The 16,981-nt window shown below is 33.5% G+C and overlaps 2 protein-coding genes across 2 annotated transcripts; one reads left to right on the plus strand and one right to left on the minus strand.

The window, feature by feature from the left end:
- Positions 1-979: 979 nt before the first annotated feature.
- LOC7475521 (DELLA protein GAIP) lies at positions 980-3,710 on the plus strand. Its single transcript, XM_002314763.4, has one exon. The coding sequence runs from the start codon at positions 1,533-1,535 to the stop codon at positions 3,339-3,341; it is 1,809 nt and encodes a 602-aa protein (XP_002314799.3). The 5' UTR covers positions 980-1,532; the 3' UTR covers positions 3,342-3,710.
- A 6,815-nt stretch (positions 3,711-10,525) lies between these two features.
- LOC7475522 (uncharacterized protein At4g22758) lies at positions 10,526-12,018 on the minus strand. The gene is made up of 2 exons (XM_002315839.4): positions 11,168-12,018; positions 10,526-10,986 (listed from the first exon to the last, which is right to left on the minus strand). The coding sequence occupies exons 1-2, from the start codon at positions 11,397-11,399 to the stop codon at positions 10,817-10,819; spliced, it is 402 nt and encodes a 133-aa protein (XP_002315875.1). The 5' UTR covers positions 11,400-12,018; the 3' UTR covers positions 10,526-10,816.
- Positions 12,019-16,981: the final 4,963 nt, after the last annotated feature.

Raw genomic sequence — 16,981 nt, forward strand, 5'->3', positions numbered from 1 at the left:
GAGTCGGGTTGGGAGGTTTCAGGATTAACATGCTGGATTGAGTTTAATAAGAATGCTAAATAATACCCTATGACGTGAATAATTTTTTTACGTTAAGAAAGCGTGATCGCGTAAACCACTGACCGAATATTTGTTTTTACATTACAACTTGCTTTTCAAAATATTTTTCATTTTAAAAATATGAAATTAATTTTTTCAGGTGTTCTTAGATGATTTTGCCGTGTTGATATTAAAAATATATATATAAAAAAACACTATTTTAATATATTTTAAAATAATAAATACTTTAAAAAACTACAACACGCATCACAATAACAAACCCACACTAAATACCTAAAACATCTCCCGTTGTTTTAATAAAAGAACGGTCACCATAAGTCCAAGGACGAACACATAGATTCCTAAACACGAAGGTCTAGGTTAAACTACATTCAAAAAACAAGGATTAAATAGCAGCTTCCTCTTTTCAATAAAATTATTAGTTGGTCCATGTGATTCTGTAACCATTTTCGAGATCCAGTGTGAACCAATTCAACGCAATTTGAAGGACTGACAGTATAATTCAAATCTGATAGGAGGATGAGATTAGCAGTTAATTAATAAGTTCTGGGAGCAAAACTCTCCACTCTACGCATAGAATAGATGATAGCCCTCTCATGCTGCTGAAATTGAATACTAAAGTCTGAAGCCCTATCACCATTAGGAGCTGGTCGAGGATTATGGTTGCGGCGGTTACATTTTAAAAAGTTTTTTATTTAAAAATATATTAAAATAATATTATTTTTGATATTAGTAAATTAAAAAAATTTAAAAACATTAAAAAAATATTAATTTAAAATAAAAAAAATAAAAAATATTTTTAAAAAAAAACAGTATCTAGAGCCCTAATTTATACCACCCAGAATCCTTGGCTGGCACAAAACTAAGTTCCTCGCAGAAATAATCCACCAATGCTTGCATTAATGGAAAGCACACATCTTTCCCCTTCCTCCAACACGGCATGATTTTCATGTAAACCTGGCAACTAAAATTAAATACACCAATGAGCCTAATTTCAGCTCTTAAACTTTAAAAAACAAATGAAGTGATCTCACACAAAAAAATGAAAAAAAGAAAAAAGGAAAAAGGTACTATTATGAGATTAGAGGACGGCTGCCTCCTATCAAAATTCCCTCCTAAGACTATATAATTTTTTTTTTTTTGAAAAATAAGATTTCCCCTCATCTTTATCTGTTTGAGATGGTAGTCGTGGTTGTCGTCCTCGATAGTTTCATTGGAGCTTGCGCCCCCATCACGAGCGTTATTTTTCCTCTCTAATTATTATTTATGCATATTTTAACGCTAAAGATTTTTCCCCTGATCTTGAAGTGCCAAGTGCCAGTGATAAACCCCCAATCCCCAATGCCCAGATTCCTCCACCCAGTAACACCCCTCCTTGGTTTCTGAGCTCAACCACCATCCCCACACAAGGCCACCAAAAAACATCAATCCAAAACTCCAACCCCCTCAGTAGAAATTAGAATGAAAGAAGCATGAAAAGAGAACACTCAAATCTCCATCCTCAACAACTTACTAACCCATCTTCTCTTGCCGCAGGTGGGTATTCTCTTACTAGCACCGGTACTATGACTTCTAATAACGGGAAAGCTAAGACGTGGGAGGAAGAGAAGGGACGTCAAGCAGATGGCGGGATGGATGAACTTTTAGCTGTTTTGGGTTACAAAGTAAGGTCATCAGACATGGCTGAGGTTGCCCAAAAACTTGAACAGCTTGAAGAAGTGATGGGTCATGCACAAGAAGATGGTCTTTCCCATCTTGCATCTGATTCTGTTCACTACAATCCTTCCGATCTGTCTACTTGGCTTGAAAGCATGCTTTCTGAGTTAAACCCAAATCACCATTTCGATCTTTCTGCTGATTCTTTACTTGCTCCTGCTGAATCTTCCACCGTCACCTCCATCGATTTCACCGACCGCAAACATCATCAGCAACCAAAGCTGTTCGAGGAATCTTCATCATCGGAATATGATCTGAAAGTCATACCAGGTAAGGCTGTCTTCTCTCCAACCCAGATCGACTCTAGAGAATCTAAACGCTTAAAAACAGACCTATATCAAACATCCTCTTCGCCATCCTCGTCCTCCACAACTCTCGGTTCTCTTGTGGCTTCGACCGAGTCAACTCGCCCGGTAGTCCTGGTTGACTCACAAGAAAACGGTGTTCGTCTCGTCCATCTCTTAATGGCCTGTGCCGAAGCAGTCCAAGAAAACAACTTAAATCTGGCGGAAGCCCTCGTCAAACAAATCGGCTTTTTAGCTGTTTCTCAGGCCGGAGCCATGCGTAAGGTAGCCACCTACTTCGCCGAGGCATTAGCTCGGAGAATCTACAAATTATACCCTCAAAATTCAACCGACCACTCTCTCTCAGATATTCTTCAGATACACTTCTATGAGACCTGCCCTTATCTCAAGTTTGCTCACTTCACGGCCAATCAAGCGATTCTTGAAGCCTTTGAAGGGAAAAAACGGGTTCATGTTATTGATTTTTCTATGAACCAAGGCATGCAGTGGCCCGCTTTAATGCAAGCTCTTGCTCTCAGACCTGGTGGCCCACCTGCTTTGCGGTTAACCGGCATTGGACCACCGGCTCATGATAACACGGACCAGCTTCAAGAGGTGGGGTGGAAGTTGGCTCAGTTGGCAGAGACTATTCATGTGGAATTCGAGTATAGAGGTTTTGTGGCTAACAGTTTGGCTGATCTCGATGCTTCCATGCTAGAACTCAGACCTACTGAGTTCGAGTCTGTGGCTGTTAACTCGATCTTTGAGTTTCATAAATTGTTGGCTATACCGGGAGCTATGAAAAAGGTTTTATCAGTTGTGAAACAAATGAAACCGGAGATTGTTACTGTCGTTGAGCAAGAAGCGAACCATAACGGTCCAGTTTTCTTGGACAGGTTCACCGAGTCACTGCACTATTACTCGACTCTGTTTGACTCGTTGGAGGGATCAGTGAGTACCCAGGATAAGGTAATGTCAGAGGTGTACTTGGCGAAGCAGATTTGCAATGTTGTGGCTTGTGAAGGATCTAGCCGAGTTGAGAGGCACGAGACCCTGACTCAGTGGCGAACTCGGCTGAGTTCGGCTGGGTTTGCTCCGGTTCATCTTGGTTCAAACGCGTTTAAGCAAGCCAGCATGTTGTTGGCCCTGTTTGCTGGTGGAGACGGGTATAGAGTGGAAGAGAATAATGGGTGTTTGATGTTGGGTTGGCATACTCGCCCACTCATTGCCACCTCGGCTTGGCGGGTCAACAACCACCACCCAGTAGGCGGTGCTGCTTAACCATGACTCATAACTCACTGAGTCAAAAAGCAGCCGAGTGAGGTCAACTCTTTTTCATTACTCACATCAAACCAAACCCTAGTGCGGTTCTGTATGATATGCTGAGCTGGGACTGAGTGAAAGTGGGACCGACCACTTACTCTGTGTCTCCCTGGATCACCTTTTGTTAATTAGTAGCAGTACCCTCTCTTTTTTTTTATAATCATTTTGTTTTAAAATTTCCATTACCGTTTCTTTAGGTATTTTCATTTTCAGGTCTTGCCCTTTTTTTTTTGTTTTGGAGGTGGAATCTTCTGTATTTTTCAGGGTGAATCAAAAGGTGTATATATATATTGTGGTAATAAAAGATAGTGGATCAATTTTGAAGCAGCACCTGCCTTGGTCATTTTGTGGATCAAAAGATGATAAAAACATTTATTTTACTGTCTTCATTTTTTGCACTTGCCATAGATTCTACATAAAGTGGCAAGAGAGCCAATTTTTTTTATTAAGGTATGGGAAAAGTGATGAAGACTGGCATTAATTCTCAAGTTGAACTACCACTGCTGCCCCACTTGGACGACTAATTTTTTCCAGGGGATTACTGAGAATCCTCTTTGTTTGTCAGGAAAGCAGACTCATACAGAAATGATAAAAGTCCCACTTTTGCCTACTTTATTGTGAACGAGGTTTTGTTGCTGTTCTTTCTGCTGCTGGTGGTAAGCTTAGAAATTGAGTTTGCTAGAATGGAAATGTGTTCGTGTTGATTTTTAAAGTATTTTAAAATGATGTTTTTTTATATTTTAGAAATTATTTTTAAAATCAGCGCATTAAAACAATCCAAAACATATAATTTTTTTTATTTTTTTATAAAAAAAATGAAGTAAATTTCTTTTAGAAACGCTCACAGATCTATCCAATTGCAGTTCATGTGATTACTGGTCACTATACTTCGAGAAATTTCCTCAAGAAGCAAGCCTAAGTTGATGGAAGGTTAAGATCAGATATCAAATCGTTGAGTAGTCATTGATCCATTTTTTATTATTTCTTATGTGCAGAATAACGTGTTTAGCTTCAATTAACGTGCCCATCCATCTCATTCTTAACAACAACGCTGCCTGTGGTTATATGATCATGGTGTACCTGAGACGGAGCCATGCCCCTCCTGCAGGCATTGTCATCTAGGGAAATATAAAAACAAGCGAATCACCATCAAGGAGATTTCTCAGGATTTGTCAACACAGCAGGGGGCAATAATTTAGTGCACACGGGCCAGTAGGTGACTGAATGAATGAAAGGAAGGAAGCACCGTGCCCATGTTCGCCTCTGCCGATTGGGCCAACTTTACATTGTGTACCTTACAAACAATAACAAGCAATAATGTAATGCTTGTTTATGGTATTTTCTCCAGTTCACAACAGTAAACAGCCATGCAATTTCTTTAAAATGCAACTTTGCCACCGTGCGTTTGGAAATTCGCATTAGCTGACCTCCACTTCCCTAATCTCTTGGACATCACATCAAATCCCATTTTCAAAAGCTCACATGCTCTACCGTCCTCCTACTACATTATATTCCCTCGCTACACTGCGATTAATATCAATTTTTTTATAACATTAAAAAAATATTAAACGTTTGTTAATAATTTTGCTAATTGAAAAAAATAATAATCATGTAGTGGTTAACAATATGTAATTCTATTAATTTGACGAGTAAAAAACACCCTAAATAATGAATAAAAAAATATAGTTAGATTAAAAAAATCAAAATAATATTTTTTAAAAAAATATTGAGACGATAACATATTGGATTGACCGGGTTAATCTGTCAAATCCGTGATCCGGGTCATAAGATCATGATAACCCTATAGAAAGCATATTGAAACAAATTATGAATTCCAAATCCAAATCAATATAATGTTAAATGATGAAATCCAAATCAAATTGAAAATGTTATGGATAATAAATCAAAACAAATTAAAACAAAATATATAAAAAAATAACCCGGGTCAACTTGGGTTAGCTTGTCAAACTTGTGACCAAAGTCATGAGATTAGAATAACCTCATAAAAAACAAATCAAAACAAATTATGAAATTCAATTCTCAATAAACTCAATATTTAAGGATGCAATTGAAAAAAAAAACCGGAGTCAATCTGTCAAACTAACAACATGTGTCGTGATATCGAAATAATCTCATAAAAAATAAATCAAAAGAGATTATAAATTTTAATTTTTCATAAAACTAACATTAAAAAATAAAACTATAAAAAATTAATAAAAAAAACCAAATTAACCGGTTCACCCGCCAAACCAATTAATTATATTATAGTAATCGATCATCCTCTGTGCGTGTAGGTCGGGAAAGTGGTCCGTAGTCTTTAGTCCTTACTGTTTACTACAAAAAATAATTGAGAAGCCAAGTCAGAAATAAAATTGGGGACATATATATATATATATATATATATATATATATATATATATATTTATTTATTTATTTCGAAGATAGATCATGGAAGGGAAGTGGAAAACGAGTGGAAGGAGAAGGCAGGGTACTGTACAAAAGCTGTTGGGTAGGCTGTCATTTTGTTCTTTCCAATTTTAGAGACACCATATAAAACATTCTCATGGATTTTAGAAATGGGCCAGTGTTGAAAAGCGTCAGAATCACTTCACTCGTGAGCTCGATACAGTTTTACATGTCGGGGGAGGCCTGTGATTGTGACGTGATGTCTTGAATAGTGTGCCTGCCTGCCTGCCTTTAAGCTTGATTTGAACACACCCACATATAATCTATAACCTACCATCCAAAATTTGCACATTTTTTTCATCATATCATATCAGAAAGATCTCAGTGGATGTGGATAAAGGAGCTAGCTCGCCAAATTGTACATACATCGTTCTCTTTTTTAACAGTTCCTACTCTCGATCAGATGCTGTCTAAAGCTAAGCTAAGAAAATCTCCTTCTATCTTCCAAGAAATAATATTTTTGGGTCCAAACCTCGGGCATGCAGTAGGATATGCAAGATCTTTTCTATCTGAGGTAAGAAATTACAAGTAATCCCTTTAAAGCAACGACGATTGAGGATCGAATATGCTCTGTCTTTTCTTTTTTTCTGTTTTTCTTTTTCTGAATGGGATCACTGATCAAGTTCTCAGCCAGCAAAAGTGACAGTGTATACTTTTTATAGATGTCAAATCGACTCCAAAACAGTGGTAAAATGCCAGTTGACGGCTATTTGAATTACTAGATGTAAATAAATAACAGATAAGTGTGCTGATGATCAAAACGTTTGCGTTGCCACTTTGAGAGTGATTAGTTGGCAATAAATAAATCACAGAAACATTGCTTGCAGACAAATAAAGCAAATTGTAAGTGATTGATCTTCCAATGAAAGAAGTCATCACTGGATTAGTTTTTTCATTTTTTTGTTGAACTCCTTCGTGTAATTATAGACAGGCAGGTACAATTTTACCTTCTGAAACAAACTTGAAACAAACTTTGAAGTTGTTCTTACATCTACCCTTGGTAGCAGCAAATTCTTCAAGCTGTAAAAATCCACACTATAAAAGTAATTAAGTAGAGAATTGTACCTGGAACTTTAAGATTCTTTAGACATCTACCCTTTATAGCAACAGATTCTTTAAATTGACTAAGCTGTACAAATCCACGCTATCAAAGTAATTAAGCCGGAGTCAATTGCCATGGCCATTTCTTTAACCTTAGCAGTAAGAGTATAGGTCGACCTCGAGTGGCAAAATGAGGACGAAAAGCTGGTAGACAGAGAGCTGATATATCAACGTCAGTCCCATTGAACTTTGGATCCGTGTTACTTGGTGCGTTTTTCTTCTTGGACAGTAGAATCATAAATGGATACTCTCAGCACTCAGCAGAGTTTGAGCTGTAGCAGAAAATATAAACTTTGCGAGCTCAACAATAACAAACCATAGCCCACAAAACATGTGCTTTTTAATTAGAATAGCAGATAAACATGGCTCAGTTCAGGTCAGGCCAGGCACTCTTTAAAAAATAAAGAAGATACTGCAATTATGAATGAAAACTAAAATCTTCTCATGAATCATGATGGATGCCTCAAGTCCTGCTCATGGTCCATTATGTACGGACAAAGCAAATGGGCCTGCCGGCCTTGTAAAGACTGGTTCTCAAACATCCCTTCGCGTGTCAGCATACTAAGTATTCATAGGGCTAAAAGACCTTCCCTTCATTTCTGGTCCGAGCCCAATTAACTTTTTGACTGAAGATCATACTATTATTTGCCATTTTTCTCTCTCATTTGATTTGGTTAGGCTTCCGTTTATGATTAACAGAATTTCTAATGCTGTTCTTCTCTGGTCATTTCTGTTCCATTTTTTTGGTTCCAAACTCGCTTAATTAAGCAACATTTTAACTTTATTTAACCCTTAAAAACTGTTAAGAACTTAAAATTAAAAATTAAAAAATTACATAAACTTCTGGTATTTGACACGATATGCATAGGCACTTAGGAACTCCAATTAATTTAATTAGAAGAATTTTTGGGGGACCTAGTTAGACGATCACATTAATAGGCGGCACTCGTTCAATAAATTTTTAAAAGAATATGCTTGTAATAAATTCTAGATTGTTGTGATTTAGAATAAGTGTTCATCAGATTTTCTCTGATTGGATGATATAATCTTTATGAATTTGTAAAGTAAAATAAATGTATTTGATTTTTGGTTTGGTAATTTTGCTAATTTTTAGCTTCTATGTGAAGTAAAATAAGTGTTTATATCGTCTTCTTTTTTGGATTTGATGTGATTGTTTTTATGAATATTAGGGGGTATTTTGGAGTTTTGTAACTATTATTTATTTAAGTGTTTTTTTATTTAAAAATATATTAAAATAATATGTTTTATTTTTTTAAATTTAATTTTAATATTAGAACAACAAAACAATTCAAAATATAAAAAAATAGTTTTAAGCAAAATAAAAATTAAATTTTTGCTTATTATGATGGAAGAATGAGTGATTGACGGAGACTATTTTTTCTCTAAATTCATCAGAATGTGTAACCAACCAGAAGGATTTTATAAGGTTTTGATTAGAAAAGGTTTTAATTATAAGTAATGGATTCCTAATTAGGAATGTAATTGGAAATCCTAGGAATGGAAATTGGGAATTTTATTGAATGAAAAATGATTGAATTACAAGACAATTGGATCTAATTGAATGATTTTTTTATAAAAAAAGGTAGATTTGAGGTTTTGGAGATTAACTAATTTGTCATAAAACATTTCTCAATGCGAGAACGCTATTATATTGCTCAATTTAGAGATTTAATTTTTGAAACAGATTTGAAATCAAATTTGAAAAATCCCAAACTAATTTGACTAAAGACCAAGTCAAGGTTCCCAAAACGCTGCCGTTAGTTAAGTACCCATCCACGTGATGCGTAAATGTGATTGAATGGTCCTCCATTGTCCACGTTGTTTTCACTTTTCCTAGCCCCATCGTCACCGTTCAGTTGCTTTGGATTTTTTCCTTTTCATGTAGCTTCCCGATCAATCTGTTCGCTTGTCCAGAGAGAGGGAGAGAGAGAGAGAGAGAGAGAGAGCCGGTTCATCTTCAAAGGCCAAAATTCGTCCTTAGACCCATTACAGCCAGCAGTGCTATCAGTTCGTGCGAACGAGGAAATTTGTAAATGCAATCAAAGTTAAAGGGGTTAATTCACACACACACGCACATGGGAGAAGCAAAGCAGAGGATAGATCATAGATGCAACCATATGGGAAACTTACATCTGCGATATATAATTGAACCTAACAAATATGAATGGTGACCAGTAGATTTTTTTGATGGACGGGTATTTGATGCTCATCGGAGACGTTGGGAACTATGCAGTCATAGCTGTAGAACTCCACTTCTGTTCATAAGGAAACTTGATTCTCAAGAGCAAATCGAACCTAATCTTCCAGTTTAACTGATTTTAATCCAACAGACATCAAGGTGCAAGGAGATTGACTTTGTCATCAAATAATACAGGTGAAGAGTTGAACTTGCTATGCTCCATCAATCCACAACTAGCAGCAGCCAATCCCTTATATAGCTATATGCAAGAGATGCACTCTAAATTATTGGCTGGCCCTGTTCAAGAACTAGTTAGGCCTCAGTTTGGTCCGAGATAGAAGACACAGCAACGATTCGCAAATGCCGTGCATAACAAAACAGCGAATTTAAGCTTCAGAAAATTACAGCAGCTTGGGCTTAACTATACTGGGTAGCAGCAGTTTATGAGACAGTCTATTGGTAGTTGTAAATCCTCTGCTTTTTGTTTATTAATATTTTTTTTATATAAAAAAAAACCAAAACCGACCTCAACCAAAACATTTTTATTAAAAAAACCAAATTCAAAAGTTGAAAATGCCCTGAAAGGAAGTTTTAGTTTTTTTTTCTTGAAATGACAGCTAAGTAATTTAACTGACCTAAATGAAAATAACCTCGTAGAAATGAAAATATCTAAAAGGCTCCTGTACCCAGGCTAAAGTCTTGTAAGGTTAATTAAATCAGTATACTGTGATCAATGAAAGTCAAAAGTCAGATTTTTCTTCAAATTATACTAATGTGTTCATTTAAGAAGACAAAACTACCCCTTAATAGTTGATTTAGTGGGGGGGGGGGGGGGGGGGGGGGTGATCTATTGATTAGAGAACTCCGCATCTGGAAGGCTAGACAACTTTCTAGGCAAAGAAGCAGCCGCTAGTCTTGTCTGTCTTGCGTACCAAAGGCTGTCACCAAACTCATCCTAGCTGGCATTGACAGGATCGGTAGGAAATATTCCTATCAAATGCTGTCGTTGAATTCGAAGAGGATGCTTCTGAACCTATAAGATGGTTGAAAGGAACAGATGCTTGCCCGTGAAGGCTTTGATTTAAGCTCTCCAGAATATCCAGTTCAAAGATGCCATCGGTGGCCAAGAATCAATACTCTGCTAGAAATCTCCTAGAAACAGCTAATCCAACAAAGAAAACTACAATTTATTCTATTGTTTTTTTGGACTTTAGCCCATATTGGCACCAAAAAAGAGAAAACAGTGAAATTGCTCTATTCAAAGGAATTCTGCAGGCCCCTTATTTATAGCAAACAAGCAGTTGAATACCTAACATTGCGCAAGAGTTCAAATTCTAAAAGCAAACCAAAATCGAAAACTGATGGAAGAAAGAAATTTACTAAAGACAACCAAAAATGTCTATTTTATTCAAAGAAAAACATTCAAGGAGAACAATTTGATTGGTTCCCTAAACAATCAGGAATTCTTCACAATTCTCTCAACTCGAATTAGAACAAAAAACCCTAAAGGGACATTACCAGGTAAATGAAACAACCACGCCAACTAATAAGAAGACCAAATTGAATAATTTGGCAAAACTTAAACGAAACTGGAAACAACTTTAATAAATTGACGAGAAGATATCATATCCTTCACTACTGGAAAGTGCATCAATGAGAAGATATTTTAAGATTGAGTGACTTTATTAATCCATGCCTTCCAGCTCCCACTCCCCTTCTGGGAAATTGCTGCATTGGATCTCCCATCCTTCTCCGCCACTTTCAGATGCTGTGGCTTCTTGCAAAGCATAAAATTGCGAGCTCCGAGTGATCCGATGGTTTCCCATGGGCTTATAGCTGCAATCAAATTATAATAACAATCATAAATTGGGTTTTCGAGTTTCAAGCACAATCAGAATAAGTTCTTATAAATTAATTATGGAACCAAGGAACGTTTCAAATTCCAAAGAAATAACGCAAACAAACAAAAGAAACAATTGCCAATTGGCACCAAAAATTGGGTTCTGGAACAACTTACCATCAGAACCAGCATTGGGACAATAAAGCAAGAAATCATTGAGATCCGAGCCTAGAATTGGAAGGCGACCCTCACGCGCATAGGACTTCAAGGCAGTATTAATAACAGCAACCACTAGATCCTCCTCGTTAACAACAAACCGGATCGGCCCTGCACTCCCTAACACCGTCACGCTAATCAAGAACCTGTTGCCCTTGGCTGCCTGGTTCTTTTTCTGCTTGTAAAGAACCATTGTATTCTTTTTTCTTTTCTCTCAAAAAAATCAACAAAAAAGAAATAGCAGTATCTAAACAAAAAGAAAATTGGGTATTGGGTTTTTCTTTCTTTCTTCAAACAAAAAATAAAGAACTGGGTACTTTTTGTGAATAAAAATCACCGAGAACAACGACTTTTGATGGTTTTTCTCTGTTTACGGGTCGACACCGATGCAGCGATAGTACCAGCCTTCCTTGCAAGATCCGAAAGCGAAAGCAGAGGCCACAGAGACAACGCCCGCCCTTGATTGGCAAAGGGAGAGCATGTAATTACTACTACTTCTTAAGATTTCCACCATTCACAACGATAACAACTAGATCTTCGTTTTCTTTGACGATCTATTTCTAAACGACAAAAAAAAAGAAAAAAGAAAAAAGAAAAGCGCTTAGCTTCTTTTTTTCCCTCTCTTTAACTGGTAAGAGATTTTTTTGGAGAGATAGAGATCTGAAAGAAAACGGTCGAATGATTTGTTTTGGTTTTGGGATAAGGAGAAAGGCTTTGGAGTTTGGAGGGGATGAGGGCTAGGGTTTGATTGTTGTTTGTTTTGATATGGAAGGCTAATTTAAAGAGAGGGATTCTCTTCTAATTTTGTTACTGTGTCATCGTCGACGTCACTTACTTAGCGCCGACTTAACCTAACCTCTCTAGAATTTCTTTTCTCTATTTGTATCAATTTATTTTTTTAAAAAATAACTAATAAAAAAACATTAATTACTCTGTTTCATCGTAAAGTTTTCTCTGACAGTGACAGCAAAAGAGGAAAACCCTTCGGCAAGGGGAAAGACGTAGTTTATTTTTTTTCCAAAATTTTGTTTCTTCTTATTTCTTGCTGTAAAACTGTAATTTTGGGCGTAGTAACTTGTAACTGTAAAACACGTTTTCTTTTTATGGTGTTAGTTGTTGACTTGCTCCATTCTCGAAATCACTACAATTTGCAAGAATTGTTTGTTTAATTAATTGCTATTTGCAAGAAAAAAATTATTCAAACTTTTTTTTATTTATAAAATTATTCGGACTTCTGGGAATAGACGACTGGTTTGTTGTTTTTAGTTTATTTGACCACGTGCCATGCATGCAAATTTATTCTTGAGATTTTAAATTTAAATTCGGTTACAGTATAAAAAGTTTGATGCTCTCGTTAGTTTCAAAAGCTACAAAAACTCATTCATGAAATTATTTTCTTACATTATATGTATATAATAAGCTCTTAAGTACTCATATTTTTTTCTAGAACTTCTAGGTATTTTTCTTGATTTTGTCGCAGCCATGCAGGGTATACTGCGTGATTTATTGAGCGTGTTGTAAGAAGGGTAAAAATATATTTGAACTTGAAAAATAATTAAAGGATAAAAAAAGTGTATAAGAATTGTTTAAATATGATTTAATTAATTTAACTGATTTAAAAAATATAATTAAAAAATAACCATAAAAAAACATAGGCAAGTGTGTCAAAACACAACTTGAATAATAAGTAAAAACTTGGTTTGATTTTAAAAATAATTAAAATGACATTTTTTTTTAAAAAAAAATTAAGGTGATAATATATTAGATTGTCTCAGATTAATCTGGTTAACCCTCTAAATTTATGACTCGGGTTATAAATTAAATTAGGTTTAATAATTTTGATTTTTAAAAAATATTTTTTATCTAATTATATAATAAGAAAAACAAACATTAGCAAAATCAGGCAACAATAAAATATTGTGATATTTATTTTAAGCAACAATAATTTTATAGAAAGCAAACCAAAATAAATCATAATTACAAATTGAAAATCAAGCAAATGTTAAAGGATTATTTTTATATAAAAAAAAGTTGATAAAAAAATTTAATATAAACTCAATAGATAAAATTGAAAAAAATTAAATGATAAAAAAATAAGCAAAAATAAAACCCACACATACAAATAATCATAAACCCTATATGTTATTACTAAATTGTATAGTAACATGATATTCCCAAACATTTTTAAAAATTAAAAGAAAATTAGAGAAAAATAAAATAAAAAGTGAGACAAAGTATCATATAATGAATTTGAAATTACATGTAACATTTTAAACTCTTAACCTAACAGTGAAAATTTTTAAAAAAATATAAGTCCGCTATTAAAAATCACAAAAGTACTGTTGACAATAAGAAATGAACCCGAGTCCAAGACTACCCAAGTTTATCTCCTTACCCACTCAACCACCCCGATGACTTGTTGTTCATTTATGTCATATAGTTTTTAAAACTAAATTAAACTAAACAAAACCCAAAATCTGACAACCACCGGTCGTTAGTAAATCATAGACAAGTTTATTAGGTAAAACATTTCAAGCCATTCTAATCTAAAAACATCTCTAGACCATTTTAAAAGCTTTTATAAACGATGCAGTAATCTCAAAACATCTAAAAACTAAAATCAATTAAAAATAAAAATTAAAACAAACCTGGTCTCATTTTTTCAATAATGCTTTTAATTAGGAAACCCCATAACAATCAAGCTCTCCTTGTTGAATAGATTCGTTGACACAAAAAATAACAAGTTATGCTGTTGAAAAGTAGCTAAATCAATGATTTTCTCTCATCTCATCGATTCTATATGACTTTCTCTCTCGTTTTCCCAACTCAATCACTTAAATGCCATAAAAATGAACTTGAGGATTGAAATTGAAATTACAAAAAGTATAGAAACTGTGAAGGTAGAAAAAGAGTAAGTACGAGGGTGAAAAGAAATTGTTCCCTTGAATTTTACATTGATTGTGGGTTTTCTTAGTGTTTCACAATATGATTCTTTATTATTGGTTTTTTTATATGCTTAATAAAATATGACAAATTTATCATCAAATTAGGTATATAAGACTACAACTGAACAAGAAAAAGTTTCAAGGATGAAAATAAAAAAAAATCAGTTATTGCGATGTTTTGCTTGGTCATTTTGGTATATTTTTTATTATATAAAAATTGTATTAATATTTGATTAAAAATCAATATAGTTACACGTGTATTATTCTTAAACAAAGGTTTAAAAAATTCTTTTACTATACAAATTGGTCATCGAAGAATATATCTAATGAATGCCCATTTTTAAAACATAATATTTTAAACTTATTTAATTAACAAAATCTAAATATCTTTTACAAACCAGGTATCATTAATCCTATAAGTATTATTTTAATTATTATTCTTAAACAAAACTTTTCATGTAATTATTAACACAATTTCCCTCTCTAATTTGTTCAAAACAATATTAACAAAAATATATAAAATAACCGTAACAATGTACGGGTCATTAGCTAGCTCATCTGAAACTTGAATTCTAAAATAAATTAATAAAATCACTGTTACACAGGATGAGTATTGAGTGTAATAAATTAAAATTAAAGTCTATATATTTTAATTGAAAGAAAAACCCACTATTTGGCTTCTTTGTTTCCCCCTCCGATTTTTATTAGATGCATCTCGGTATCTTCCCTAATTAGTTTTATCATACTTTGATCCATTTTTTAGGTATTGTTTTGGTAATATTCAGGGGAAAAAATATAATTAGAATATAAATATATTTGGTATGAGAGATGTAGACAAAAATATAAAATAAATTGGTTTTTAAAATAAATTTATATCATTTTAAATAATTAAATATAAATAATACATATATTAACAGATAATATATATTATTTTTTATCCATAAAATATACAGACAAAAATATCTTAACAATATAAATAACTCTTAACTATCTTGAAATATTATAAATAATTTCCATCTTCGTCTCTTCCCAATTTCATTCAAAATACGTTGGCTGGTCCTAGAATTACTTATTATTTATCAAGTTACTAGAGAAAGAACCCTCAACATACAAGAGGGGATAATCTAGGTTGGTACTGCGTGATAGAGAAATATGGAAAGAAATATTATTGGGATTGAAAAATCATAGATGATATATAACTCAAAGGAGATACAAATGAAAGACCATACCTCTCGCCAAGAAAACGGACGTCCCAGGCGGTCTATTCGTCGAGCAAAACCAAGATGTTCCCGATAAATGATGACGCAATAGATTCAAATCCTGCCTTCGTAATTTTCGAGATATTTTCTTCCCATTGAGATTGTTTTTTTGAAGATATCGATTGCTTTGACGTGTTTTTAATATCTCTATATTTTATGAATTATGTTATTTCTCTATTTTTTTTACTGTATTAAAGTCTAAATAAACCTATCTTATTCTTACCCCCGAGTACATAAATACCTTTCCAGGGGGATTATATTTGCAATTTTGCCGATGACATAGATACTGTTTGTGTATGTGGTTGGCCGTATGTTTTTTTAAAATTAATTTATTTTAATGTATTTATAGATATTCTAATATATTTCATAAGAGATACGCGTAATGGCGCAAGTACTGATAAGTACATGAGTTGCTTACAAAACCCAAAAGCGTGTAGAAGAATCTCTGTCTGGGCCTATAGCCTCCGAACACATGGGTGGTGGATAGTTCTCTGTGGGATTATTAATTATCTGATGATTTCATAACTGTACCAGATCACCCACCTGGCATAAAAAAACACGAATCAGTGTTGTGGTCCTTCAGCTTTATACTTGTTTTGACAAAGCAGGATGCCCCCCGAGTGATGAACTGATGGATCAGGAACCTCATCTGCAGGTCTCCCGCGTTATCGAATTGGGTTGATCGTTAATATTATTAAGGAATTAATATTATTTTAATAGCTTAATTACTAAATAGGTGTTGTAACTCATTGGTTAATTGTGTGGTTTAAGATGAGTTCATGCTTCAACCCATACGTGCAACGGAACTATTTTCATATACCATGACTCATCTATATATATATATATATATTTAAAAAAAATGACATATCATCTAATTTTTATATATAAAAATATATAGGCTCACATATCTCTCTTACATCCATGTGTCTGGCATTTTTAACAAGCCCATAACATTTTTTTTATTGTACATTTGAGTTTTTTTATTCTTTTCTTATCTTTTAGATTTTTTTTAATTCTATCATTTATAATAATGTGGTTTTTATTTTTTTCTGGGTTTTTTTTTACTTCTTTTATTTTTTTATTTCATCATGTTTTATTTAATTTTATTATTAGTATTGAGTTGATGGTAAATCGATTTTTGTATTTTTTATTATATAATAAAAGTTTTTTGACCCTTTTTTTCAAATCCCATCATTTAATATGAGTTTTTATTTTATTTAGGGTTTTTGCCTCTGTCTTTTTATCTTTTGTTTTCTTTTGTTCCAAATTTATAATTTAATATGTAGATTTTATTTAATTTTATCTTTCGATATTGAATATAAATTAGTTTTGTATTTTTTAGAATATAATAAAAACATTTTGGCTCCTTTTTTATATTGTTTTTCAATTTCATAATTTAATATGTGGTTTTTAATTGTTTTGGGTTCTTGGACTTTTTTTTTCAATACTATATTTTAATATGAGATTTTTATTTAATTTAATAATTTAGTATTGAGTTGATTTTTTTCTTTAGACTTGCACAGAGAACAAGGTCTTATCAGAATAATTTTTACATGATTTAATTTAAAACT

The sequence above is a fragment of the Populus trichocarpa genome, chromosome 10 (genome assembly GCF_000002775.5).
Source record: "Populus trichocarpa isolate Nisqually-1 chromosome 10, P.trichocarpa_v4.1, whole genome shotgun sequence".
In the NCBI taxonomy this organism is placed as follows: domain Eukaryota; kingdom Viridiplantae; phylum Streptophyta; class Magnoliopsida; order Malpighiales; family Salicaceae; genus Populus; species Populus trichocarpa.

Coding starts and splice junctions, on each gene's coding strand:
- LOC7475521 (XM_002314763.4), top strand. CDS start 1,533: ATGAAAAGAGAACACTCAAATCTCCATCCTCAACAACTTACTAACCCA.
- LOC7475522 (XM_002315839.4), bottom strand. CDS start 11,399: ATGGTTCTTTACAAGCAGAAAAAGAACCAGGCAGCCAAGGGCAACAGG. Junction 10,987..11,167: donor TCCCAATGCTGGTTCTGATG/GTAAGTTGTTCC, acceptor ATTTGATTGCAG/CTATAAGCCCATGGGAAACC.